The 25,821-nt window shown below is 33.8% G+C and overlaps 3 protein-coding genes and 3 non-coding genes across 6 annotated transcripts; 2 read left to right on the forward strand and 4 right to left on the reverse strand.

Moving 5' to 3' along the window:
• Positions 1–9,060: 9,060 nt before the first annotated feature.
• Positions 9,061–9,132, forward strand: TRNAE-UUC. The gene has a single exon. It is a non-coding gene; the product is annotated as a tRNA-Glu (tRNA).
• An 83-nt stretch (positions 9,133–9,215) lies between these two features.
• LOC117631628 (SAGA-associated factor 11) lies at positions 9,216–11,385 on the forward strand. Its single transcript, XM_034364887.1, has 4 exons — positions 9,216–9,376; positions 9,652–9,723; positions 10,510–10,821; positions 10,957–11,385. The coding sequence occupies exons 2-4, from the start codon at positions 9,676–9,678 to the stop codon at positions 11,137–11,139; spliced, it is 543 nt and encodes a 180-aa protein (XP_034220778.1). The 5' UTR covers positions 9,216–9,376; positions 9,652–9,675; the 3' UTR covers positions 11,140–11,385.
• A 958-nt stretch (positions 11,386–12,343) lies between these two features.
• Positions 12,344–12,420, reverse strand: TRNAE-CUC. The gene has a single exon. It is a non-coding gene; the product is annotated as a tRNA-Glu (tRNA).
• A 1,915-nt stretch (positions 12,421–14,335) lies between these two features.
• LOC117633259 (BRAP2 RING ZnF UBP domain-containing protein 1-like) lies at positions 14,336–18,084 on the reverse strand. The gene is made up of 11 exons (XM_034366982.1): positions 17,702–18,084; positions 17,172–17,280; positions 16,962–17,076; positions 16,742–16,839; positions 16,262–16,368; positions 15,844–16,096; positions 15,681–15,734; positions 15,435–15,578; positions 15,236–15,300; positions 14,851–14,905; positions 14,336–14,761 (listed from the first exon to the last, which is right to left on the reverse strand). Exons 1-11 carry the CDS (start codon positions 18,013–18,015, stop codon positions 14,600–14,602), a joined length of 1,476 nt encoding a protein of 491 aa, XP_034222873.1. The 5' UTR covers positions 18,016–18,084; the 3' UTR covers positions 14,336–14,599.
• Positions 18,085–22,713: 4,629 nt separating this feature from the next.
• TRNAE-CUC lies at positions 22,714–22,786 on the reverse strand. Its single transcript has one exon. It is a non-coding gene; the product is annotated as a tRNA-Glu (tRNA).
• Positions 22,787–24,469: 1,683 nt separating this feature from the next.
• On the reverse strand, positions 24,470–25,771 carry LOC117631995 (BAG family molecular chaperone regulator 4-like). Its single transcript, XM_034365354.1, has 2 exons — positions 25,601–25,771; positions 24,470–24,902 (listed from the first exon to the last, which is right to left on the reverse strand). Exons 1-2 carry the CDS (start codon positions 25,667–25,669, stop codon positions 24,702–24,704), a joined length of 270 nt encoding a protein of 89 aa, XP_034221245.1. The 5' UTR covers positions 25,670–25,771; the 3' UTR covers positions 24,470–24,701.
• Positions 25,772–25,821: the final 50 nt, after the last annotated feature.

The raw sequence follows: 25,821 nt of genomic DNA on the forward strand, positions 1-25,821 counted from the left end.
AATTTCAGATACATTTCAAAATTCAAATTTCAGATAAATTCAAAATGTCAAATTTCAGATACATTTCGGAATTCAAATTTCTGATAAATTTGAAATTTGAAATTTCATTTGAATTTCAAATTTCAGATAAGATTTTCACCCTCTAAGATTGCGCCGCGTGTCATATCTATATGTGTACATTTTTCTATAAAATCAGAGGTTCAGCTCATACCTCACACACCAGTTCTTCTCTACATTTCCATTTCTCAAATTTTAGATTTCATTCTCCATTCTCAATGGCAGACATGGAAGAGGGTTTGGAGAGGCAAGAGCGAGAAACTAGAGAAAGAATGCGTAGACGAGCTGCAAGCAAAAGGGCGCAGAGAGAACTAGATGAGCAACTTGGCATAGCAGTTGCTTTGCTGGAGGAAGAAAAGCAGGCTCGCCGTGGTTCACGAGAAGGCCGTCGCCCAAATGTGGACAGACATAGACATTCCAGGGGTAAGAATCTTATGGAAGATTATTTTATCCCACAATCTCTGTACTCTGATGTTCATTTTCGAGGGAGATATAGAATGCAACCTCATTTGTTCAAAAAAAATCATGCATGATATTTGCAATTATGATGAATATTTTGTTCAAAAGAGAAATTGTGTTGGAAATTTGGGACTTCTTCCAGAGCAGAAGTTCACAGCTGTGATACAAATGTTGGCGTATGGGTCATCTGCTGATCAGGTGGATGAGATTGCTCGGATGGGGAAGTCCACTGTTTTGGAGAGCTTGGTGCGATTTTGTGATGCAGTGGAAACTCTGTACACCAGAGACTACCTCCGCAGACCTACGCCCAGGGACCTGTAAAGGCTTCTCCAAAAAGCTGAGTCTCGAGGATTCCCTGGCATGATTGGTAGCATTGACTGCATGCACTGGCAGTGGAAAAATTGTCCAACTGCTTGGCAAGGGGACTATGGAAATAGAAAAGGGCAGAAAAGTATCATCCTGGAAGCAGTTGCTGGTTTTGATACATGGGTTTGGCACGCCTTCTTCGGAGTTGCCGGATCTCAAAACGATTTGAATGTCCTAGGTCAATCCCCGGTGTTCAATGATGTTTTGAGAGGTGAAGCCCCAAATATCACATATGAAATTAACAATACCATCTACCAGACCAGGTATTATCTAGCTGATGGCATATACCCGAGGTGGACAACATTTGTGAAAACAATTCCACATCCCCGATCCCATAAGCAAAAATTTTTTGCTCGCTATCAAGAGGGGTACAGAAAAGATGTTGAGAGGTGCTTTGGTATCCTTCAAGCTAGGTGGGCTATTATCAGGGGCGCGGCACGTCTATTTGACGAGGAGGTGCTTAGGAGTATAATGATGACTTGTATCATCCTCCATAACATGATTGTGGAAGATGAATATGATTACGATGCTGATGACGTGTATGAACCAAATCCCATGGACACGGCCCTAACACGAATTTATGAAAAACCAGTGGGGCCAAATGGAGAAGCAAGTGCAGCATGAACCGTTGGTTAGAGACGGTAGTTTCATGCCCCGTATGATTGATCGCTACACGGAGATGCAATCGTCCTATATTCATGAACACTGTCAAGTTGACTTGATGGAGCATTTATGGGCGGTGAAAGGTAATGAAGGAAATGAAGGTGAATAAAGTGAAGTGAAGAAGTTGTTTTTATTTTATTATGCTTTGGTTGTGGGTTGTTTATTTTTTATGCTTTGGTTGTGGTTTGTTTTATTTTTTATGCTTTGGTTGTGGTTTGTTTATTTTTTTATGCTTTGGTTGTGGTTTGTTTTTTATGTATGGAATGTTTTGAATAAAAAGGATTTTTGTTGAATATTTTCTTTATTGACTAAAAGAAAAGCAATACAACTAATAATAAAATAAAATACATGAATTAAACAAAACAAAAAATACAATGAAATCAAAGGTACATGAATTAAACAAAAAAAAAAAATACAATGAAATCAAAGGCAAGTAAACTAAGACATTAAAGGCAAACAAACTATTTTAATGGTTTCCATCATTTAACCAATCCGTGTTGCTAGGTCCATCGTCACGAAAAAGTCTTCGTCTCATAACATCCCTTCGTTCTAGCTTCCAAAATTGTTTTGTTTCAGGGAGACATATGGCTTGTATCCATGGCCATGGTTTCCCGATCTTTTTTTTCAATGTTTTGTTCGCGTACATACTCCCTTTCTTTGCGTACATACTCCCTTTCTTTTGCATATTCTACTTGAACTGCCATATCGTGCTCTTGTTGTTTCAAGTCCATTTCAATTCTCATGGCTTGGTGCTTTGAAAGTTCCTCCAAAAATTGAGATGCATTCTTGCTAGAATTACTCCCTCTCTTCGCCTTCGTCGCCTTCCTCCCAATAGGCCTTGGATTATTTTCAATGGGTGAGTCGGTACTCATCGGGGAATCCATAGGTGAATCCGATGCCGGCGTCTCATGAAGTGGAGTCTCATTCAAGACTACCGTCGGACCGGTTGGAATAATTTGGAATCTCTTACAAGTCTTCACCACCTCCCAACAATGGGTATGGTTGAAACTTTTTTTCCCTTGGCCGGTAGCACCAAACCACATTTGTGCTTGTATAATCTATAAAAAAAAATGAAATGGAAATGCAAGAGAATTTTTAAAATATTGGCAATGCAACATGTAAAAAAAAAAAAACTAATGGAAATTAAAGAAATAATAAAAAAATGCAACATGTATTAAAAAAAAAATAGAGACATATTAACAAAATATATAAATTGCAAGAAACATTTAAATAAAAATTAATATGACATAGAAATTAATACAAGAAAAATGACAAATAATTTACCTCACTGCTAAGATTTTCTCCGCTTCGATGGTTGTCAATCGCTTTTGCTAAGGCATTTCTCCATTTCCCCAACTCTTTATTAAGAACTTTCCACCTACTGGATAGTGCCATTTCTGTACGTGTATAACCAATTGCCCTTTCACAAAATGCTTGATAAATTTTTTTCCACATATGAGAAAATTTAATCTCATTGCCCGTTACGGGACAATGACTAACTTGGACCCAAGCCTCACACCAGCATGGCGTCAGCTATTTTGTCCCAGACCTCGGGCCCGAGCTCGGGCCGAATTCCCCTTTGGGCCTGCCCGTTTTGGTGGCCCCCACTCTCGCCCGGGCTGAACCTTTGCTACTGGACTTCGTTTTTTGCCCCAAACCCCCCCCCCCCAGCCCGAGTCCACCAGCACTGCTGGACTTGCTCATAGAGAAGTGAAATGGCCGTCCTCTGTGAGTGCAAGCTTCGTGCTCGCTGTGAATATATTTAAAGAGTATAGCCGTGCGGCTATACCTTTAAAATATTCGAATATATTAATATTTAAAGAGTATAACCGGTTAAAATATTTGAATGTATTTATACAGTATAGCCGCGCGGCTTTACTCTTTAAATATACAATTTTGTCATATCATTTTAGGGTTTAGGGCTAAAGTTATTTCTTCAATTATTTTATTTTATTTATACAAGCGATATTGGGGAATGAGAATTTAAATTCTTTCCCATTCTAATGACTTCCAGCTATTAATCTATTGGGCAAGAATAAAAAATGGATTTTATTTATAACAAATAATATGGGTTAAACCCATAAATACAGCAACAAAAAATGTAGAGTTTACAAGATAATACCAGACGCCAACGACAATTGGAAGTCCAGAATCATATATCTACCAAGAATACAATCAAATATACCATGAAATACAATAATTGACTTTTGGGATAGCCGATTGTAATCTAAACCAATCCTCTTCTTCAACTCTTCCACAAACTTAAAGTTTATTTCATATATAGTATGGATTCTGAAGCAAATCTTACCACAATGATTTGAGTGACAAAATAATAATATCATAAAATAATGGTTATTGAACAGACAATTCTATTATAATTAGTTTATAAGGTTGCTTCAGTATAAAGGAAAAGAAAGCATAACAACCTGATGGAAATAGAACTCTAGGAGTAAAGATGAACTGGTGCATATAAGAATCTTGATGTAAATTAATGAATCTTAGTACATTTACATTTATTCATTAGTTTCCTATTGTAATCTAGTATTGAAACTGATTCTGAAGTAAATTTTGGAGAAAATAAAAAAGACAAAAAGCAAAAACAGCACGTATTGATTAGGTCCATATACTTAGATTTTGTTAAACCTAAACAACAATCCATTGTCGTCCAGCGGTTAGGATATCTGGCTTTCACCCAGGAATATTTTACTCAATTTCGTAAATTACTTGGTAAATAGTAATTAATTGTTTGAATTAAATAATCATTAAAATACTTGCGTACGTGTACAATATGTTTGCTTTCATTATACCGAGTCTTTAAGACATATACTGAAGTACTATTGAAAAATACATTGTATAATATGGGTATTAAGAATTTTAACAACTAAATACTATTTATTAAGTAATATCAGTTATGATGTTAATTAAAATATTTAATACTAATTATTGACTAGAGAAATAATTGTTAGAACATAATTACTAATGAATGTAATTAAATCAAGCTAAGATATTTTTTAATTATGAAAAGAAAAAAATAATAATTTTCAGAATTTTTATTTTTTAAAAAAGAAAAAAACCTCTCGCGACGAAATTTCGTCGGCATAGGTCTTTGCCGACAAATTTTGCCGGATTAGGTTTTCCCCGACGACATTTCGTCGGCATAGATTTTTTCGTCGGTAGAGGTCTTTGCACTTGTGCCGACGAAATTTCGTCGGGAGAGGTTGTGTTCCTTTTTTTTTTTTAATAATAAATAATAATTTTCTTTTTAAATAATAAATTTGTTTCTTTACTTTTGCTTTTGGGCCAACTTCTTCAATTCAATACATGTAATTAGGTAATACCTTAGCCCTTTTTTAATTACTTTAATTAGTGATTATGTTTTAATTATTATTTCTTTAGTGAATATTTAAATATTTTACTCAATTTCATAAATTACTTGGTAAATAGTAATTAATTGTTTTGAATTAAATAATCATTAAAATACGTGCGTACTTACCGAGTCTTTAAGACGTATACGAAAGTTCTATTGAAAAATACGTACGTACGTGTATAATATGGGTATTAAGAATTTTAAAACTAAATACTATTTATTAAGTAATATCACTTATGATGTTAATTAAAATATTTAATACTAATTATTGACTAGAGAAATAATTGTTAGGACATAATTACAAATGAATGTAATTAAATCAAGAAAAAAAGAAAAAACCTCTCACGGGTCTATGCACTTGTGCCGATGAAATTTTGTCGGGAGAGGATGTGTTCCTTTTTTCTTTTTTTTTTAATTTTTTTAATAATACATTTTTTTTTTAATTATAAATTTGTTTCTTTACTTTTGCTTTTGGGCCAACTTCTTCAATTCAATACATGTAATTAGGTAATACCTTAGCCTATTTTTAATTACTTTAATTAGTGATTATGTTTTAATTATTATTTCTTTAGTGAATATTTAATTATTTTACTCAATTTCGTAAATTACATGGTAAATAGTAATTAATTGTTTTGAATTAAATAATCATTAAAATACGTGCATACGTGTATAATACGTTTGCTTTCATTATACCGAGTCTTTAAGACATATATGAAAGTACTATTGAAAAACACGTACTTACGTGTATAATATGGGTGTTAAGAATTTTAACAACTAAATACTATTTATTAAGTAATATCACTTATGATGTTAATTAAAATATTTAATACTAATTATTGACTAGAGAAATAATTGTTTGAACAGAATTACTAACGAACGTAATTAAATCAAGCTAAGATATTATTTTATTATGAAAAGAAAAAAAAAATTCAGAATTTTTTTTTGTAAAAAAAAGAATAAAAATCTCGCGACGAAATTTCATTGGCATAGGTCTATACCGACAAAATTTGCCGGATTAGGTTTGCCCTGACGAAATTTCGTCGGCATAGATTTTTCGTCGGGAGAGGTCTTTGCACTTGTGCTGACTAAATTTCGTTGGGAGAGGTTGTGTTCCTTTTTTTAAAAAAAAAAATTTTTTAATAATAAAACAAATTAAATAAATTTGTTTCTTTACTTTTGCTTTTGGGCCAACTTCTTCAATTCAATACATGTAATTTGGTAATACCTTAGCCCTTTTTTAATTACTTTAATTAGTGATTATGTTTTAATTATTATTTCTTTAGTGAATATTTAAATATTTTACTCAATTTAGTAAATTACTTGGTAAATAGTAATTAATTAATCATTAAAATACGTGCGTACGTGTACAATACGTTTGCTTTCATTATACCGAGTCTTTAAGACATATACGGAAGTACTATTAAAAAATACGTACGTACGTGTATAATATGGGTATTAAGAATTTTAACAACTAAATACTATTTATTAAGTAATATCACTTATGATGTCAATTAAAATATTTAATACTAATTATTGACTAGAGAAATAATTGTTCGAACATAATTACTAATGAATGTAATTAAATCAAGCTAAGATATTATTTAATTATGAAAAGAAAAAAATAATAATTTTCAGAATTTTTAATTTTTTTTAAAAAGAAGAAAACCTCTTGCGACGAAATTTCGTCGGCATAGGTCTTTGCCGACAAATTTTGCCGGATTAGGTTTGCCCCGACAAAATTTTATTGGCATTTATTTTTTCGTCGGGAGAGGTCTATGCACTTGTGCCGACGAAATTTCGTCGGGAGAGGTTGTGTTCCTCTTTTTTTTTTTTTAAATAAATTTGTTTCTTTACTTTTGCTTTTGGGCCAACTTCTTCAATTCAATACATGTAATTAGGTAATACTTTAGCCCTTTTTTAATTACTTTAATTAGTGATTATGTTTTAATTATTATTTCTTTAGTGAATATTCAAATATTTTACTCAATTTCGTAAATTACTTGGTAAATAGTAATTAATTGTTTTGAATTAAATAATCATTAAAATACGTGCATACGTGTACAATACGTTTGCTTTCATTATACCGCATCTTTAAGACGTATACAGAAGTACTATTGAAAAATACGTACGCACGTGTATAATATGGGTATTAAGAACTTTAACAACTAAATACTATTTATTAAGTAACATCGCTTATGATGTTAATTAAAATATTTAATACTAATTATTGACTAGAGAAATAATTGCGGGATTAGGTTTCACCCGACGAAAATATCTTTGCAGACGAAATTTCGTCGGGAGAGGTCTTATTTTTGAAAAATAAATATAAACTTAGGATGTTTAGGTTAATTAATTTTTAAAATTTTTATTTTTAGTAACTAGATAATGGGCATTGGAGATTTAATTAGTTGAATTAGAAATTATATTTTAATTATTATTTATTTAATGACTGATTATGATTAAATATTTTAATTAACATCATGAATTATATTTCTTAATTGAATATCCTTTAATATTCAATAAGTTAATTACTAATCAAAGTAATTAAAAAACTGATGCTACTTAAAGGGTGTAGCCTACCTTTTCATAAAAAATTTATATTAAAAAAAAAAAAATTTAAAACTGAGTATAGCCGTGCGGCTATACTATGTTTAATATAAAATGGAGGACAGGCGCCATGTGTCTACTTTAAAAAAATTATTAAAAAACACAGATTACAGCCGTGCGGCTGTACCTTTTTTTGTTTTAAAAAAAAGGACCCTCCAACGATTAGGCGCCACGTGTCCCAAAAAAAAGTATAGCCGCTCGGATGGACTATTTTTCAAAAAGATAAATATAGTACAGCCGCACGGCTATACTATGTAAATATAGTATTTAATAAATAAATAAAAGAAAGAACGACCCTCCAAGTTGCATTAGCTTGTACTTTATAGATATTAATTTGTTAGTTTAAACATATCCAAAGTAGATATTAATCGGCCACTATACAATATTTTAATATAATTTTTATAACGTACATTATTCTTATTCAATAATATGTGATAATTATTTGTATAATACGTGAACTTTGTGTGTCTTAATGAAAATTTTGTAAAAAGTATGTGTATTAAGCATTACAAATGCGTACAAACATGTACAATACAACTATTGTACGTTTGCTTTTTAAAAAAAGGAGATGCGTATAGAACACGAATGTATTATTGGAAACTACGTACATACACACACACATACACACACACACACACATATATATATATATATATTACGACTAATTAAAGTAATTCAAAAAGGATAAGATATTACTTAATTACATATATTAAATGAAGGAAGTTGGCCCAAAGAGAAAGTAAAGAAACTAATTTTATATTTTTAAAATTTATACTTTTCAAAAAAAAAAATAAAAAAGAACACTTCTCCCGACGAAATTTCGTCTGTAAAGATCTATGCCGACAAAATTTGCCGGATTAGGTTTCCCCCGACGAAAATATCTTTGCCGACGAAATTTCGTCGGGAGAGGTCTTATTTTTGAAAAATAAATATAAACTTGGGATGTTTAGGTTAATTAATTTTTAAAAATTTTACTTTTAGTAACTACATAATGGGCATTGGAGATTTAATTAGTTGAATTAGAAATTATATTTTAATTATTATTTATTTAATGACTGATTATGATTAAATATTTTAATTAACATCATGAATTATATTACTTAATTGAATATCCTTTAATATTCACTAAGTTAATTACTAATCAAAGTAATTAAAAAAGTGATGCTACTTAAAGGGTGTGTAGCCTACCTTTTCGTAAAAATTTTATATTTTAAAAAAAAATTTTAACTGAGTATAGCCGTGCGGCTATACTATTTTTAATATAAAAAGGAGGACATGCGCCATGTGTCTACTTTTAAAAAATTATTAAAAAACACAGAGTATAGCCGTGCGGCTATACTCGTTTTACCTTTAAAAAAATAGTAAGGCCGCCCGGCTCTACCTTTTTGACACGTGGTACCTATGCTGTGGGCTGGTCTTTTTATATTACAAATAGTATAGCCGTTCGGCTCTACTTGTTTGCCACGTGGGGACAATGTATTATACAGTTCGGCTCTTCTTAACCCTAATAAATAGTTTTCAAATGAACTGGTAATCAACATTCCGTTGTCGTCCAGCGGTTAGGATATCTGGCTTTCACCCAGGAGACCCGGGTTCGATTCCCGGCAACGGAACTTTTTATTTTTTCTACTTTTGTTTATTTTGTTTATTTTTTTTTTCTACCACAGGAAGCTAAGAAAGTGGGGCATGGCAAGCTCCCATAGGTTGAAGTTAAAAAACAGAAGAAAGCGCGACGCAGTGGATAATCTCTGTTCTCCTTCCCAAAATCCCAATTCCACCGATTTGGGATCACTTCCCTCTCTGCCTCAGTCCCAGAGCAGCTTCTGAGCACTTTCCCCTTTTCCTTTTGAACAATTAGTGAGTCCTCTCTCTCTCTCTCTCTCTCTCTCTCTCTCTCTCTCTCTCAAGTATTGCAGAGTTTTGCTGCTTAGATCGATCAGTTCTCTCAAGTATTGCAGAGTTTTGCTGCTTAGATCGATCAGTTCATATCAGTCTCGACTAAATTTCATTATAAGTAAAGGACTACTTTGGGTTCTTATAAATTATTGGCTTGTACCAAAGTTGCTGTCATAAAAATGATTTCTTGTTTTCCTTGGATGATTAATTTTAACAAATTTTCTGTATTTGGGTAGGTTATAATCCCATTTAGCTCCCTCATGTCGCTTCCAAATGAAGATGATATGTCTTCTTCATCTGATACTCAGGTATTTATTCATTTACATTCAAAGGAACGCCCTTTGTTCCTTTTTTTAATTTTGGCTTTGTGGTTTCTGACCCAGAAGAAGGTGGTGGATTTTGAAGTTTTGTTTTGGGTCTGTATGAGAATGGCTTGGTGATTTTTGTGGGTTTTAAATTGTTATGTCTTGAAGTGCATTGATATGCATCTTATCAACATATAGACGGTTTAACATCCTTATTTAAGGACTGATTATGTTTAGTTATAGTTGATGCACCAGTTCAAGTCATTAATCAAATTTATATGTTCTTGACATTACTAGCTATAGTGTTTGATAGCCAAGTAGTTTGTACTAGCAAATTGTTCATTGTAGATTGTGGACATGGTCCTGAGGCATCATGTGCTGGGTTTGGTGATCACTGCTTTTGGGTAAAGAGCAAATGCCCGTGATCCAAGGGTTGTGTTCTTTAGTTACCAAAGCAGAACAATGGAAGAAAATATGAATTTGCTTATCTTAATGGGAGCAAATGGTGGATTTAACATTTCTAATATATATTTTACATAAGGGATGTTCAAAGGTCAATCCCTTTGGCATTATCATAAGTTGCTACTTCAATGCACTATAAGGCTTTTCCGTTCATCGTGGAATGGTTCTTGTGTATGTGAAGGCTAGGATATGGATAATTCAGTGTTATTCTTGGTCTTGTGTAATGTAATTCAGAAGATAAAAATTTGAATATTTCATCTGTGCATGTAAAAATCAGCTGACAATATAGTTCTCATAGTTCCTTTCTCTTCTGGCTTGTGGTTGCAGATTACGTCACATATTTTTGGGGATCTCCTTGATTCCATTATTGTTGATGTTGCATCTGAGTGTCATCGAATAGCGAAGTTGGGTCTTGATCGTAATTTTGAAGAAGAGGAAGAAGAACTAAGGCTGTCAGCCCAAGCACGGGTAAGGGTAGCTGATCCTAGTAATAGTGGTGAAGCAAATAGCAAGTATGTGGTTGACATATTTGGACAGACCCATCCTTCTGTAGCCAATGAAGTATTTGAGTGCATGAATTGTGGTCGAGCTATCATGGCTGGGAGGTTCGCTCCTCATCTGGAGAAGTGTATGGGAAAGGTGATTCTCTGATATCTTCATATGTTAGACAATTGTTCATATTTTATGGTTAAGAAGACAAAAATAGAAAGTTCCTTGAATGAGAACGCTAGGGTGGAAACTAAAAAAATGTTTTTGTTCTTTCCTCCACCACAGGGTAGAAAGGCCCGTGCCAAAGTGACAAGAAGTAGTACAGCTGCGCAGACCCGGCAGTCACGAGGCAACCCTGCTTCCACATACTCCACTTATTCCAATTCCAACAGTACAAGCCGGTTATCAAATGGAACATCCGGTGTTGCAGGGGAGGAGTATTCAAATGGTGCGTTGGAAGAGCCATAAAAGCACTGGTGAGCTACTTGGAAGCAATGGATATCGTTAGTTGCTTAGATTGTTATGTTTGTGTAAAGTGAAGGCAAATTTTGAGTAGGCTTTTGTTGGTTTAGGCACTGCGATATAATCTGACTTGGAGAGTATAGTGATCACATTCTTTTTTTCAATATGAAGAAGAGCGCCTTGTATATAACATTCTTGACCATGTCTCGAATGATAATTTGGAATCTTATACAAGTTGATTTCGGCTTCAAATTCTAACTATTTCCTGAGCTATCAATACAAACGCGATAAAGGTCTTGAATTGAAGGGATTAAGGAACCACGTCTTCCCAGTAAGTGGAAAAATGCATGTTGAAATACAATGAGTCTCCAACCACAGCTTTTGACGAGGACCAACCGTTGGTATAAATGTTTGATGTCAACTAGAACCTCTTTGACTAATTACTCTTCGTTTAGTTTAAGTAGTAGGAGTGTGAGAAATTGGGTGATGATTGGGATAAATTAAAATGTTCGATCGTTTCCATGACTAATTTTGTGTAGGGATTACTATACTTTGAATAATAACATGTTCCTATTGGGAATGTATACAAGTGATAGAGGCAAACAATGAAATATTATTAACATTTTATGTGGTATGATATTGCGCAATGAATCATAGCTCGGATCGGAACTGATAAATGTAATAATGGGTATTCTATACATAACCTTAGACTTGGTAAACATGTCGTATTTGTCTTACTCGTGTCGTGTTTATGTCAATATGATTTCTTAATGAGTTGACACGAACACAACCTATTGGGTTAATGGTGCAACGTACCATACATGGACACGATGTATTTCATCCGTTAAGAATAGTGATTCATTTTTTAAAAACATGACTTGTTTCACCCGTTTTAACATACCTGACTAGTTTCACCCTTTTTAAAAATAAACTATATTTCTTAACTAATTGTTAAATGAAAACAAAACACCTCATATTAGACAATAATAAAAATGAAGTTTCAATCTTTAAATAAAATATCTTTAAGCAATACAAAGTAATATCCTTGACTAATCCTTAATGATACTTACTACAATTATCAAAGAAAAAAACAAAAAACAAAAAAGTTGTGAATAGGTTTCTTGCAAAACTATTTTATTAGTAAGGGCACATCAATATTAATTTTGCATGAATATGAAATGATATTAGTGATAGAACAAAAAAAACAGAGTTCGGTTGCCGGGACTTACTTGAACCCGGGTCTTTCGGGTGAGAGCCGAATATCCTGACCAACTAGACTACAACGGATTTGATGATTATATATGTGCTTGAAATTATATTAACGTGTACGGATTCCTCACATTCTTGGGTTTCCCTGCCAAAAGTAATTTGACACCTCTCTCCCCCCGTTTATTTTGTTGGGGTCCATATGATGGACTCAACACAGGATTTCCTAGCAGCAGCGTCCAATCATTATGAATTTACTATCCATAAGAAAAGGTTGGGAAAATATTTTATAGCGGAAATACAAAATTGGTCACGCATATATGCAAATGACATCTGCTTGTCCATCCGCTTGGCCACGGAGGGTCGGGTGAAGAAGGCCGAGAGCGCGTCCATGAGGGACTTGGTGGTCTCGTGGCGGTTGTAGGACATCTGGACGTGCTTGTGCAGCTCTCCGAGGATGATGTGGCGTGCCGCGAAGTCGTCGCGCAGCCATTTCTGATGGAGAACGACGACGTCTAGTGGGGTGTCGGGGGTGGGGGTTCTGGATTTTGGGTCGGGAGGACGTAAGCGACATTGTTGTCTCTCCAGGTTTGGAAGTTGGGGGTGCAGTCGAGTTGGTGGGTGGTTTTGAGTTCTGGGAATACGAGTGCGGAGAATGACAATGAGTCGCTGTTCATTGTTGAAGGACTTGTTGAAGCAGAAACTTACGGATGATGTTTTTTTTATGAGATTTTGCAGTATAGCCGAACGGCCATACTAAAAGGTTTGGCCGCCCGGCTATACTCCATAAATTTAAAATACCATAAATATAATATTTACGAGTATCGCCACTAAGCTATACTACAAAATAAAATATTTCAATCGTATAGCCGGGCGAATGTACTCTACAAATAGAATATTTTGACAGTATAGCCGCGCGGATATACCCCAAAAATAGAAATTTTTTACGTATAGCCGAGCGGCTATAGCCTTTAAGTAGCATAATATGAAATTCTTTTTTAATTACTTTAATTAGTAGTTATGTTTTAGTTATTATTTACTTAGTATTTAAATATTTTATTAAAGAAAACAATAAGAAAATTTTAATTATTATTTATTAAGTAATATAATTCATGAAGTTAATTAAAATATTTAATTCTAATTATTCACTAAAGAAATAATTATTAAAATATAATTATTAATTTAACTAATTAAATAATACAAAGATATTATTTAATTACTAAAAATAAAATGAAAAAAATTAATTAATCTAAACATACTAAGTTTATATTTTTTTTTTCTTTTTTTAACCTGTCCCGACGGAAGTTCGTCGGTATATGTCTATCCCAGCGAATAGTATGGCCGCACGGCTATACTCCGGTTTAGTTAATAGGATAGCCGCATGGCTATACGCCGGTGCATTTTTAAATTTTTTTTATCAAGCGTATAGCCGCGCGGCTATACTGGGTTCCTTTTTTATTTTAGAAGAACCAAGTACAGCGGCTATACTTACGAAATATGCTATAAATAGATTTTTTTAGTATCACGCGGCTATACCCATTCAGTCTATGGGATTTCTAGGTTTACCCCCAATGCAACTTTCTTATTTGCTATCGAAGTTGTTAGCCATTTATTTATTGTAGGTTTCCTTCCAATAATTTAGCTGTGTGTTATAACTTATATACGTTGCTTGGTCTCGACGCCAAGAGCCGTCGTATTGTATCACAACTGTACCAATATATATACTTGTACTCATAACTTTCAGTGAAATTCAACATCCCAACAATTGTGTCAGATATGGAACACAATTTTACATCTAACATAAGAAATCAGTTAAATTAACTGTGGAAGTAGACACAAAAAAAGTGTTTTTTTAATCTAATAGATGTGACACACTAGACACAAAATCCATATTTGTACTCAATTATTTAAAATAATTTATATGATGATGATGATGATGATGATGATGATGATGAGATGCAAAGGCATGCATGCATGTATCCATCCTGTCTAGGTATAGGAAATCTGTAGATGTATCGTGCCAGGTTGATGGTGGTTCAACTGACCAAATATACGTTAGTACAAATATTTATAGGAACTATGGAGGTTGGAAGAAGTATCTCCAATGTAATGAACTCACTAGAAGAAAAGAAAAATATACAATGGCTAGGACCCATATCCTAGCCAACCGGTTGATTAAGACTCGCTGAAATCGCTACATGATCCAAAATCAACTGAACACACAATTATTACTATACACAACATGTTGAGTGCCCATCTTTTAGTTCCGTCTTCGGCCAGATTTTGTTTGTCTTCTAGAGTTGGCAGGAGAAGATTGCTTTGAAGAAGGTACAGGCAAGAGTGTTCCCCCTTTGATGCCATCTGAATCCGTCATGTCGTTAAGTGTTTTTTGGGCTTCAATGTAGACTGTAAGATCTCTAATCTGTCACCACCATCATTTAGACTTGTTAAGAAGAGAAACCAGCAACTTCTAAATAGTGGCTAACAAGCAGAAACTCGTAACGTCAATACCTGTTCTTCCAGATCAACCATCTTCTCCTCTCTTAACCTCAGTGATGCAGCTTCCCTAAAAGGAGTTTAAATCATGGAGGATATATAAAGCAAAGAATCCAGTGCCGCTATTAATAATCACAGACTTGCCTCTATGCCATATCCTATAGATCTAGCACAGGCACATGGGTCCTGAAATGATCACTATCTGTTGTGTGGGAGAGAATGGGACAGGATGGGAAGAAAGAAAAGAACAGAAGTTTTGGCAAATACTGAATGGCTCTCCATATTTCACTTTCAGATTTTGAACAACCCCTTATTACCCTCATGGTCCTATCTGAAGTGTTAGTATCTAAACAAGGGGAGACTTGACATCTATCAATGAAAGAGAGAAAACAATATGTACCTTACTTCAATTTCCTTCAACTTCCCACGTCGGGTTTCTTGGTCCTTGATGAGATTACGGTTTATCTAAGAAACAAACACAAAAAATAGGCACAATCAAATAAAATGAACTTTCAGAAAGAAAAAAATAACTGATTTCACATAAACACAGTACTGCAATGCCAAACCCCAAAATAAAGACGAGCACATTACAAACTCACATCTTCAACAGCATTTCTTTCCTCAAGACATTTCTCTAGTTTCGCTTGAATATCCTGCATCTTGGAATTTACAGCCTTCTCCACTGCTTCTAAAATTGAACTTTCCTTTTTACTTTTGGCCTCCATAAGTAGAGATTCATAATACTGAATTTCAAGAAAAAGAAAAGGATATTACTTGATCAACAGCCAATTAGGTAGAGGGAAAAATAAGAACACAAAGAAGAAGTGGGTTTGGTGACAACCTACTTGTCTTTGAGTCTCAAGCTGACTTGCAAGAAGTCGGTTATACTCGTCTACAATCTGTTGTAGCACAACATCTAAAGATCAGTTATGTGAATAAGAAAACGCCAAATAATGGATAGTGCAAGGTAGAGTAAAAGTAAAAAAATTTCTTAAAATAAACACATACAGTTTCAACTTTGCTGCTATAGAGGGCTCCACTAATTCCAGAATCGTCACTGCATTCACACCTGTCACAATCCCCTTCCACTGACATACATTGAGAATCCGTATCAGTTATTAGCTTGCCATCAATTTTCGATTGGTTCAGGCGGTGAACATAAGCATCACCAACGTAATCCCAGATCTGCTGCCTGTTCAACTCAAGAGAATAGCAATGTTGTGTATCCTTCCAGTGCCTAACAGCATGACCTTCTGTATATCTTTTTGAAGAGCAAATAATATCAATAATTTTCTGTGCTGGACAAATTTATTTAAGACAACTCCATAGCTCATCAAGTAAATGATGCGTAGGCTATATTGTTTTCTTGCTTTGGAGACAGAAATAACCAAAGATATAAGAAGAAAAAAGAGTGCATCATGTTTACCTTCCACATCCTACAAAACCACATATTACGCAAACCCAGGGATTCACAGATATTCCACATACAGAGCAAGCTGGCTTTTCATCCTGCTGCTGACAAAATCGACAAACCTAGTGGCACACAAATATTAAATCAGCAACTTTCTTCTATATAGCTGGACTCTCAAACTTTGCTTGAGTCCTAATACATATCAGAGTTACAAAGGGCTCAATGCCAACTCAAGGAAAACTCAAGCTGAAATTGATAAACCCAATTAAGACCACAATCGTTACATAGAAATATTTCATTATAATCTACATAAGATTTTTTTTTTTTCTAACTACTGAACCCATCAGTGGTCGGTCCATTTTAATGGATTTTGAGTCCCTCAGTACCTGCAAGTAGCAAAAGATATCAGCAGTGCAGTCAACAATGCTTTCAACCAAGATCTCTAATAAACTTAAAACACATCAGACAAAATTTTGGAACAGAAAACCAACTCACCTGACAAGATAAATAAGTCCATTTTGAAATGCATGGACATTGAAATGAATGGTCACAAAGTGTACTCGCTATTCCACTAGTGTCTGCATCCAATCTCTCTGACATTGAAACAAAAGTTAAACCAAAATAATATAAATACTGGGCACAAGAATATCACATATCTGAAAAAAAAAAATTAAACAGAAGAACCCCCGCCCAACTAAAGAAAATTGTGACTCACCAAGGCAAACTGGGCAAGTTGGTAATTCAGTACATCCTTCTGGAGGAGTCCCAGCTATTTCATCTGAATCTGTGTAGTCCACAGAAAGCAGAAACAGAATGTGGCACACCTCGGCCTAAAAAAAAAAATAAAAAAAATCGCACACATAAGCTCAAGATATACAAAATACATCATACATGAATATAAACAATAATAAGAAAAACTCATTACCTCTCCAGGCGAATACTTCTTCCCATTTAAAGTGTGATAAAATCCGTCGGCGGTCATCTGATTCTTCAGCTCAACTAAAACACTGTACCGATCTTCCATCCCATCGTTCCTAATTCAATTAAGCAAATACTAAATTGGACTTTGTTTGATCACTAAGGAAACAAAAACATAGATAAAATGAAACTTGAATTTCAAACAAAGATATTCACTGAACTGATACATAGACCCTTTTTTTCCCCTTTACTTCACAGCATTGTTTTTTTATATTTTCAGCTCAAGTTTATCTTTTAAATGTGATTTATTATATTTATGAAAATTATCAATGTAAGCCTGGCACAACTCTGTGGCTCAATTGAAGTAAAATCCTAACCACAATTCTTTTTTTTTTAAAGAAGAAAAAAAAAAATTTGCTATTTCCTGAATTTCGTCAGAAACCCATTTCAGGGTTTTGATCAAGCAACCAACCCAAGATTTCCTCAATTCAAAATTTCTTAAGTTCTTGGTAAACAAAGAAAATCTAGAAGCGGTACCTGATGAAGACGAGTTCGAGGACATTGTCGATTCGGGACCCACAGAAGCGGATGAAGTCGTCGAAGGAGAGGTAGTTGGGAACAGCAATGACGAAGAGGAGAGTGGATCGAGAGGCAGGACTGTTTGGCAGCGACGAGTGTCCTATGCTTCGGAACAGGTGAGCTATGCCTCTTCGCTCGCTGAATTTGGGGCTGGTGTTAGGGTTTGATTCAGTAGCACTGGTGATCTTGGAAGTTGTGATAGTGGTGAATTCGGCGTCTTCGAGGCTGAGGGGGTGGTTGGTGTCCACTGAGTGGACTCGGAGGAAGAACATTGTGGGTTTCTGAGTCGACTTGTTGGGGGAAAGAGAAAAGAGAGAGAATAGAAATGACAATTTTGAGAGGCAAAGCTGCTTCATAAACCACCTTCTTAGATAAATTTTAGGGAGAATCATAAAAATACAACCCTATCCACCTCTTAAAATAGAGAGTTCTTGAGGAGCTCTTATAATTAAGGAGATAGAAATGACTCTTAATGACTCCCTATAATTTAAAAATAATACTACTTTTATCACATTTTATGTGACAGCTAAAATAAACAGCTACATCAATTAAAATTATTTAATATTTTCTTTTTTTTATAATTTATTTCAATATTTATTTTTCTAATTGCCTTAATTAAAAGGGGCTCTTAAATATGGTTCCAATTTCAAGAATACAATTTGATTGCAGGACAGTAATTGTTACCTATTAATTCCAGTCCTCAAGCCCAGTCGTGCAGCCACCTAATCAAATAGTGTGGCCACAAAATTTAATTGATTTACAACACCTGCCATTGTATACAAATGGAAAGTAAAGGACGTCTTTCCCAATCTGTTAATCCAAATCGCATATCTAAGATCCCCAAATCCAAATCGCATAATTACTACTAATGATAGAGTAAATTCCAATAGTAGATGATAACCCATGTGATCTTAAACAAAAGCAAAGTATTTACAAATGGGAAAAACCAGCTCCCGCCGAATGTATACATACTCCACTCCTAGTTGACTTTTCCATTCTTCATTTTAAATTTCTTTCTCTTCTATTTTTTATTTTTTTTTCCGAGTGTTAATTGTTCTTTAATGCTATAAATAGTGTACCTATGGCACAGGTACTTTACGCAGTGGCTTGATATGGCGCTTTACGAAGATCCTATCCTACAGGTAACTTCCGAAAGTGTACCTATGACACAGGTACCTGCGATTACCTATACATACCTGCGACAAGAGTTTACCTATATAATACTTTTGAAGTTTGGCATATACCTGTTACATAGGTACCCGCGATTACCTATACGACAGGGCCATAATTGATTGTGGAAGATACGATTTCTGCGATTCTTTCTATTCTTGGCATCTGAAGATTGTTTAACGCGATTTTTGATATTTTGCTGGCATTTAGGTTATCCGATTTCTATCTTAGGGGCAAAATTGGAAGCACAACATAAATTAAAAATTAAGAAAATAAAATATAAACCTTAGAAATTAAAAGAAGGTAAGTAATCTTATATGGCATAAAAGTCAGAGGACTTGAATTACTAACAACAAATGTGTGGATTGCACCCAAATTTTATCATAAGAATTGGACTTATACCGAATTTTGCTATAATTAAAATACACTTCATTAATTTAAGGGTTCTTTCGATATAGGTCCAATTTTGAGTTTGCACTATGAATGCAGTCCACCTCTCTTTTGACGTAGAATTGGGTCCAGTGACTCAACAGGACATCCAAGTATGTAAAGCGTTGGTCACTATTTTTAAAACATTTACACATATTGTCATTGTACAATCAATCCTCTGAATTTTATTAATTACTACATTTAATAAATTAATATCACATTTCTACAATTAATCTCAATTTATCAAAAGCTTTCAACCAGTGAATACCTTATGGTGAGGTATATATGTCTTTGGGTGGTTTGATTTACCTACTTTGCAGGTTTGTGTATACCTCCTTCATAGGTAATTTCATATCATATATATCTCCTCCATAGGTAATTAACATTCATATGTATACCTCCTCCATAGATAAATAGCATTCATATGTATACCTTCTCCATAGGTAATTTACCTATCCATACCTAATTAACATTCATGTATATTCCTAATCCATAGATCATTATACCTCCTCTCCATCGGATTGTAAGAAGAAAAACAAGGAAGAAGAAAGAAGAAGATGAAGAAGAAAGATTATAGGAATTTTTTATTTTATTTTATTTTATTTTGTATCAGCGCATGTTTATGGAATTTTCAAAATTAAAATGGATAGACAATAAAATATTTTATAAATTCAAATCATAATTAACTAAAAGGTCAAATATAGTAATTATTGGCCTAAAATTAATTTCTTACCCATTTATGAATTGCAATAAGAATCAATAGTTGTATTAATTAGCTAATTATTATGATATGAATCAGTCAATTTAAATCATAAGGGCATAATTGGAACATGAAAATAAATTTAAAAAGAAAAATATATATAATTACATCATTAAATTAGAAAATAAATGTAATCCTACATGGCATTGAAGTAAGAGGATTTGAATTACTAACAATATATGTGTGGATTGCACCCAAATTCTATCATAAGAATTGGATGTATACCGAATTATTTATTAATTTAATTGATATGGCATATAATATGGACATGTCACATCATGTGGTATAGAAATGTTGGGCAAAAATGTGGTAAGTGTAGCATTACTCATAATTTAATGCTACTTTATTTAATGAGTATTTCAAACCTTTATTTAATGCTAATTATTTTTTATTTTATTTTTTAATAGAGATTGACCAATCAAAAAAGAGTACTCTCCAAATTAGGGAGTATGGTTAGAGTTGAAATTTTTTAGAGAGCTCCTAATTTTAGCTAAGAAATAGATAGCATCATTGTGGATGCTCTTAGGGTTCAAAGCTTACTAGTATGGCTGATTTTGAGACAGAACGGAATTAGGGGATTCAATTCCATTTCAAAGAAGTTCGGAATGAAAATTATTTTCCAATTCCATTATAAAAAAAATTTGGAATTTCAACATCCATTACAATTCGGAAAATTCATAATCGAAATTATTGGAAAATTTCAGAACTTACATATTTTGGAATCTTTTTGGCAAGTTTTGGAAAACCATTGAAAATTTTAAACATGTCTAACGATTTGAAAGGTTAAATTTAGCTCAAATTTGAAAAATCATACGGAAAAGCTCGAAAACCTATTATATGTTGTTATCCTTTATAAAATAGCTCCTATATTTGTATTTAGTCATTAAGTCTTATCAAATTCAACATGAAACTAGTCATTATGTGTAGTCTAAGCTTGAACTCTCAATATATTTTGGAATTTGGAATTTTCATAATCTTGAAATACATTCCAATTCCAATCCAATTATTTTTTCGGAATTTTCGAATTTAAGAACTTTCAGATGTCGAAATTGATTATGACTTGCCAAAATTGAAAAAAATTTGGGTTGGAATCAAAATTTCCAGTCCAGCTTGCACCTCTACTTACTAATGTCGAGAGTCACTCACTCTCTCTTAGATGTACTTAGACCATCTCTAAACATGTTGGGGCTAAATTCAAAATTTCACCCTCCAAAATACAACTATTCATTTATGGACCAGACTCAAAATTGTTTTTTCCTCCAACCATGCAGACTCATTATTTGAGTCCGCAGCTTCATTAACTTGTTTAAAAACGGTTAATCCCTTTTTCTTTTTCTTTTTTCTTTTTTGTAATTTATTTTTCTTGACATTCCTTTTGTTTCAACATTCGTGATTTCATTTTTTTGAATATTTTAACCTAAAACATTCACTTAAAAATAAAAATAAGTACGACAATATTTTATTTCAAAGATTTTTTTTTTTTTTTTGTTGAGGTTCTTTCCTATTGAAAGGGGCGATAGCATATTAAACTCACACACACAACACGGATGCTAGGACTCGAACCTAAGACCTTACCTGAGGGAGTAAATACTTCAAACCACTACACTAGTGGGTCCTTTGCTTATTTCAAAGATTTTAAAAGTAAGAACAAGTACCACATGACCTATGTTAAAAACAAATCTAATAATTGTTGGATCTCATAGTGGTTGGTTGGAATTCAAAAAAATAAAAGAACAAGACTGAACTGTTAGATTTCAACGCACAAAAGCCAGAAGCCACACACTCGTCCTTGAATTGGTGGCCCTCAACTATGACGTCAATTGGGCAATGATCTGCACAATCATGTGGGCTGGAAAGTGACTTGCGCTTGTACTCCACCAATTTTCTGTATGGGCAAATATCCGTGCTACTCTTTGGCTTGGGTTTTTGCATAGAGTGATATTTGGCCTGGCTGCATACAATGGTTGGAGAAGGAACCCAAGCCGAAATGAGAACATTTGCTATTCGGCCTGGAAAGTTTGGGGATGGCTTGATAATGGTCAAATTTGTGTCGACCCAAACAATAACAGCCATTTCTGATGGGACACTTGTTTATTTTGATTTCCTCAAACATCTTCATTGTTTATAACCGTTGCACCTACTTTTGCTTGAAACATATCATATGATGGCAATACAATTAATAATTTATGTATTTCGATAGAGTAAATTCTTACAAATCAATGTAGTAATACAACAAAGTAGAAAATGGTGGGTGAAGTAATTATAACTGCAATAAATGTGGAACATGTGATATGTAAAATTTGTGTGATAGATGTATCATGTATAGTTATAAGTTAAATTTGGGTGACTAACAATAAATAAAACATTCGGATGCTCTTGTTAGAAAGATGACAGATCATTTAAAATTCATCTAAAATATGAAAATTAACACCCCAATCCCAATTCCAATACCTTTCATATTTTGCAACATAGCATCGGTTAGAAAACTTCAAAAATAATGAAAATTGAAAGCCATTAAGGTTTCTTGGCTACAGCTTTAGCAAAAATTGACTATTCCTTCTTTCCCTTGCTATGGATACTGTTTTCTAGATTTGTATATGGCAAAAATGAGTTCCGTTGCCGGGACTTGAACCCGGGTCTTTCGGGTGAGAGCCGAATATCCTGACCAACTAGACTACAACGGATTAGTTGATATAATTTTACTCAATAGCATACTTATAGTATTTACATCTCACACTCTTTTCTTCCTCCAAAAATCATTATTGCTAAAAGTAGGGCTGTCTTTGTTTAATATTAATATAATCTTCAGATACTAGCCCACCAACTTAATTCCTATTTTTACAAAATATGAATAATTTGTCAATAATAATATTATAGTATTTTAGTTATTTGTATCCTCTGAATTTTGTTCATTTAAGATGGTCTCGAGTTATAATTTTTTTAAATGTTGAAGTATTTATTTATTGTATCAATTGTTTATTGATTATTGAAGTTTTATAGGGTGAAATTAAAAAAGTTCTTTTTTTTCTTCTTCAAAGACTCACTAATGTAGTGGTTTGAAGTAATTACTCTCCCAGGCAAGATCCTAGGTTCGTGTCCTAGCATTCATGTCGTGTGTGTGAATTTAGAATAGGTTTTTTATCACAAAACGTCCCTGACGTTTGCGAAACTATCATATTGCATCCTTAAAGTTTTTTTGTATCACTCATGGTTCCCAATGTTAATATAGGTGTTCTTAAATAGTCCCTCTATCAAAAAAATTATTAAATCCAGGAATATAATCGTCAAATCAATCCAAAATTATAATATATATATATATATATTTTATTTCTTTCCCTTATCTCTTTCTTTCTTCTTCTTCTTCTTTCTCTCTTTCTTTTCTTCGTTCTCTGAGAATATCTTTTGTTAAAACGACTTGAAAATTTCTTTCCAACTCTATTTTGCTGTCCCTGAATTTCATTATAGGCAGGCACCGACTATTCTGACATTTTCTTTGGTCTCGGAGAGATTAATAATTCATAGCAGCAAAAGTAGCAGCAATTAGTGTACAAGGAGGAAGGGAAGGAGATGCAGCCTTCTACCTCCAAACCCAACTTTATATCATTTTGCATTAGTTTCTAACGATTTTTCCTTCCAAATTTTACAATTTAAACATATTACAATGAAAATAAATTGGACCTCATGTTTCCCAGCCGAGACCTTGACATGCTCATGATACAAACTGGGTCACGACACCTCCCATATCTGCCAAATCCAACATCTTACCTCTGCATCAAGGACTGCAAGTAAAAAGAAAAAACACGTTTGCAATCAAAACATGTACATGTATCCTTAAAGTTCCATCTAGTCAAATCGAAAATGTATTGAATGAAATGCATTAAGAATGGCCCTAAAAGGTAGCTAGCGAAAGCACTTCGTTCAAATCCAAGTTGCATCAAGAAACATAATACAGATTCATGTTATACCTGTCTTTGGCCAAGGTAAATGAAAGAGAAAAAGAATAAGGAACCTCTACTTTTGAATTTCTAGCTGGAATAATTAGCTTATACTTGTTCTGCCAGATTCACCCAAGGAAACCACAAGAAATAATCTCATTGGTTGAAGCCTCCAGATTCCTTATAATTTTGGATTGATTTGACAATTATATCCCTGGATTTAACAGTTTTTTTGACTGAGGAACTATTTAAGAGAACCCATATTAACGTTAGGGACCATGAGTGATATAAAAACACTTTAAGGATGCAATCTGATAGTTTCGTAAACATTAAGGACGTTTTGTGATAAAAAGCCTTTAGAATATTATTGTCTCTCTCAATAAGAAAAGTCCTTAAAAAAAAAAAATTGCTTTTCAACCTGCACACAAGAAATAGTAGAGAGGCATCAGAAGTATGCAATATATGGTAAAACCATATTTACAGATATATAATTTGTTCAAGGACCCTTCCCTCAGTTGCTACCAAAAACACCCTTTCAACAAGCAAAATTGTACCAAATGGGTTTGGGTCCTATGACAACATTATATGTGTGTATATATATATATATATATATATATATATCCTTCGAAATTTATACAAAACCAGTATAATTGGCTTATTAAGCTTAGTCAAACAATTCCCAATCCTGAGTTATTTTGGTAGAAGATGGCAATGGGGTTGGGGCATTTAGGCTTCCAACCCCCAACTCAAACCTCTCCCATTTTGTAGTGACTGAGACTGCATTGCTGCTCTTATTGCTGAATGGATTAGAGTTTCTTGCCTTTAGTTTGTCGAGTGTGTCGACAAAGCTCTGCACACGACGAACCTGTGCACGAATATAAAGTTTATAAACATTGTGATTCTCCATTGCTATATGTAAATCAGACGAATTTTTTTCAAGTGAAAATCTCAAGCAGGCACTTCTAAGGCACAGATGGACTAAAAAGCATAAAAGTTGCACACAAATGCAGTCTGCAGGGTTGAAATTTCTCTATTTTGCTGCAGTACAGCAAAGCAACAGCATTTTGTTTGTAGTGGGTTTTTTTTTTTTGGTGAAAGTTTGTAGTGGTTTTAAGTCCTAGGATTCCTTTCTATGACCACTCAAATTATGCACATGTGAAATAATTAGGTATGAATCTGACCCTGGGAGCAAAAGAACCAACCCCCACCCATCCTTTTGTTCAAATGGAAGAATCTGACCCTCCCATCCTTTTCTCAAGTATTATCAACAAACTAAAACTAGATTTCGTTTCAATTTGCACACACTTGGGCTTCAAATTATATTCACATCAGGTTTTCAGTCTCTGCAAAAAAACTCCATTTTCTAGTTCTACATCACCGATGAATCTTTGATAAGACAGTATGACACTAGTCTAGCTCTTGTTTAACTTTATAGAGCATAAATCTCAAGCATGATTTATCCTAAAGCAACACTATTGTTCAGGACGTATGGATAAGGTTCCCATACACATGGAAATCCTATGAATCATGGTAACGTTTTGAAAGGAAGAAAGTATCACCAACCTCAACCCGCCTCTGTACTTTTGCTTCTCCATCAGCCGCAATTGCATCCAATTTAAGCAACTCCACCATGAGCAACTCTGTTAAGACCCCAATTTCCTTATCTGAAACCTTGGTGCCACTGAGCAGAGTTGCCTCGAAATCAACAATCTAACAACCACTAACAGCGCCAATTAGTTCATAGGATGATGCACGAAAAGGACTTAATCAAACAGCAGATACCA

The sequence above is a fragment of the Prunus dulcis genome, chromosome 6 (assembly GCF_902201215.1).
Source record: "Prunus dulcis chromosome 6, ALMONDv2, whole genome shotgun sequence".
NCBI classification, from domain to species: Eukaryota; Viridiplantae; Streptophyta; class Magnoliopsida; order Rosales; family Rosaceae; genus Prunus; species Prunus dulcis.

Bases quoted from the DNA above. Each gene is read 5' to 3' on its own strand.
- LOC117633259 (XM_034366982.1), bottom strand. From the start codon at position 18,015: ATGTTCTTCCTCCGAGTCCACTCAGTGGACACCAACCACCCCCTCAGC. The intron at 17,281-17,701 runs GTACCGCTTCTA...TAATTGAATTAG, and splicing joins CTCGAACTCGTCTTCATCAG to GAACGATGGGATGGAAGATC. The intron at 15,735-15,843 runs GTATGTGTTTAT...GTGCTACAACAG, and splicing joins ATAGCAGCAAAGTTGAAACT to ATTGTAGACGAGTATAACCG.
- LOC117631995 (XM_034365354.1), bottom strand. From the start codon at position 25,669: ATGGTGGAGTTGCTTAAATTGGATGCAATTGCGGCTGATGGAGAAGCA. The intron at 24,903-25,600 runs GTTGGTGATACT...ATTCGTGCACAG, and splicing joins AAGTACAGAGGCGGGTTGAG to GTTCGTCGTGTGCAGAGCTT.
- LOC117631628 (XM_034364887.1), top strand. From the start codon at position 9,676: ATGTCGCTTCCAAATGAAGATGATATGTCTTCTTCATCTGATACTCAG. The intron at 9,724-10,509 runs GTATTTATTCAT...TTGTGGTTGCAG, and splicing joins CTTCTTCATCTGATACTCAG to ATTACGTCACATATTTTTGG. The intron at 10,822-10,956 runs GTGATTCTCTGA...CCTCCACCACAG, and splicing joins TGGAGAAGTGTATGGGAAAG to GGTAGAAAGGCCCGTGCCAA.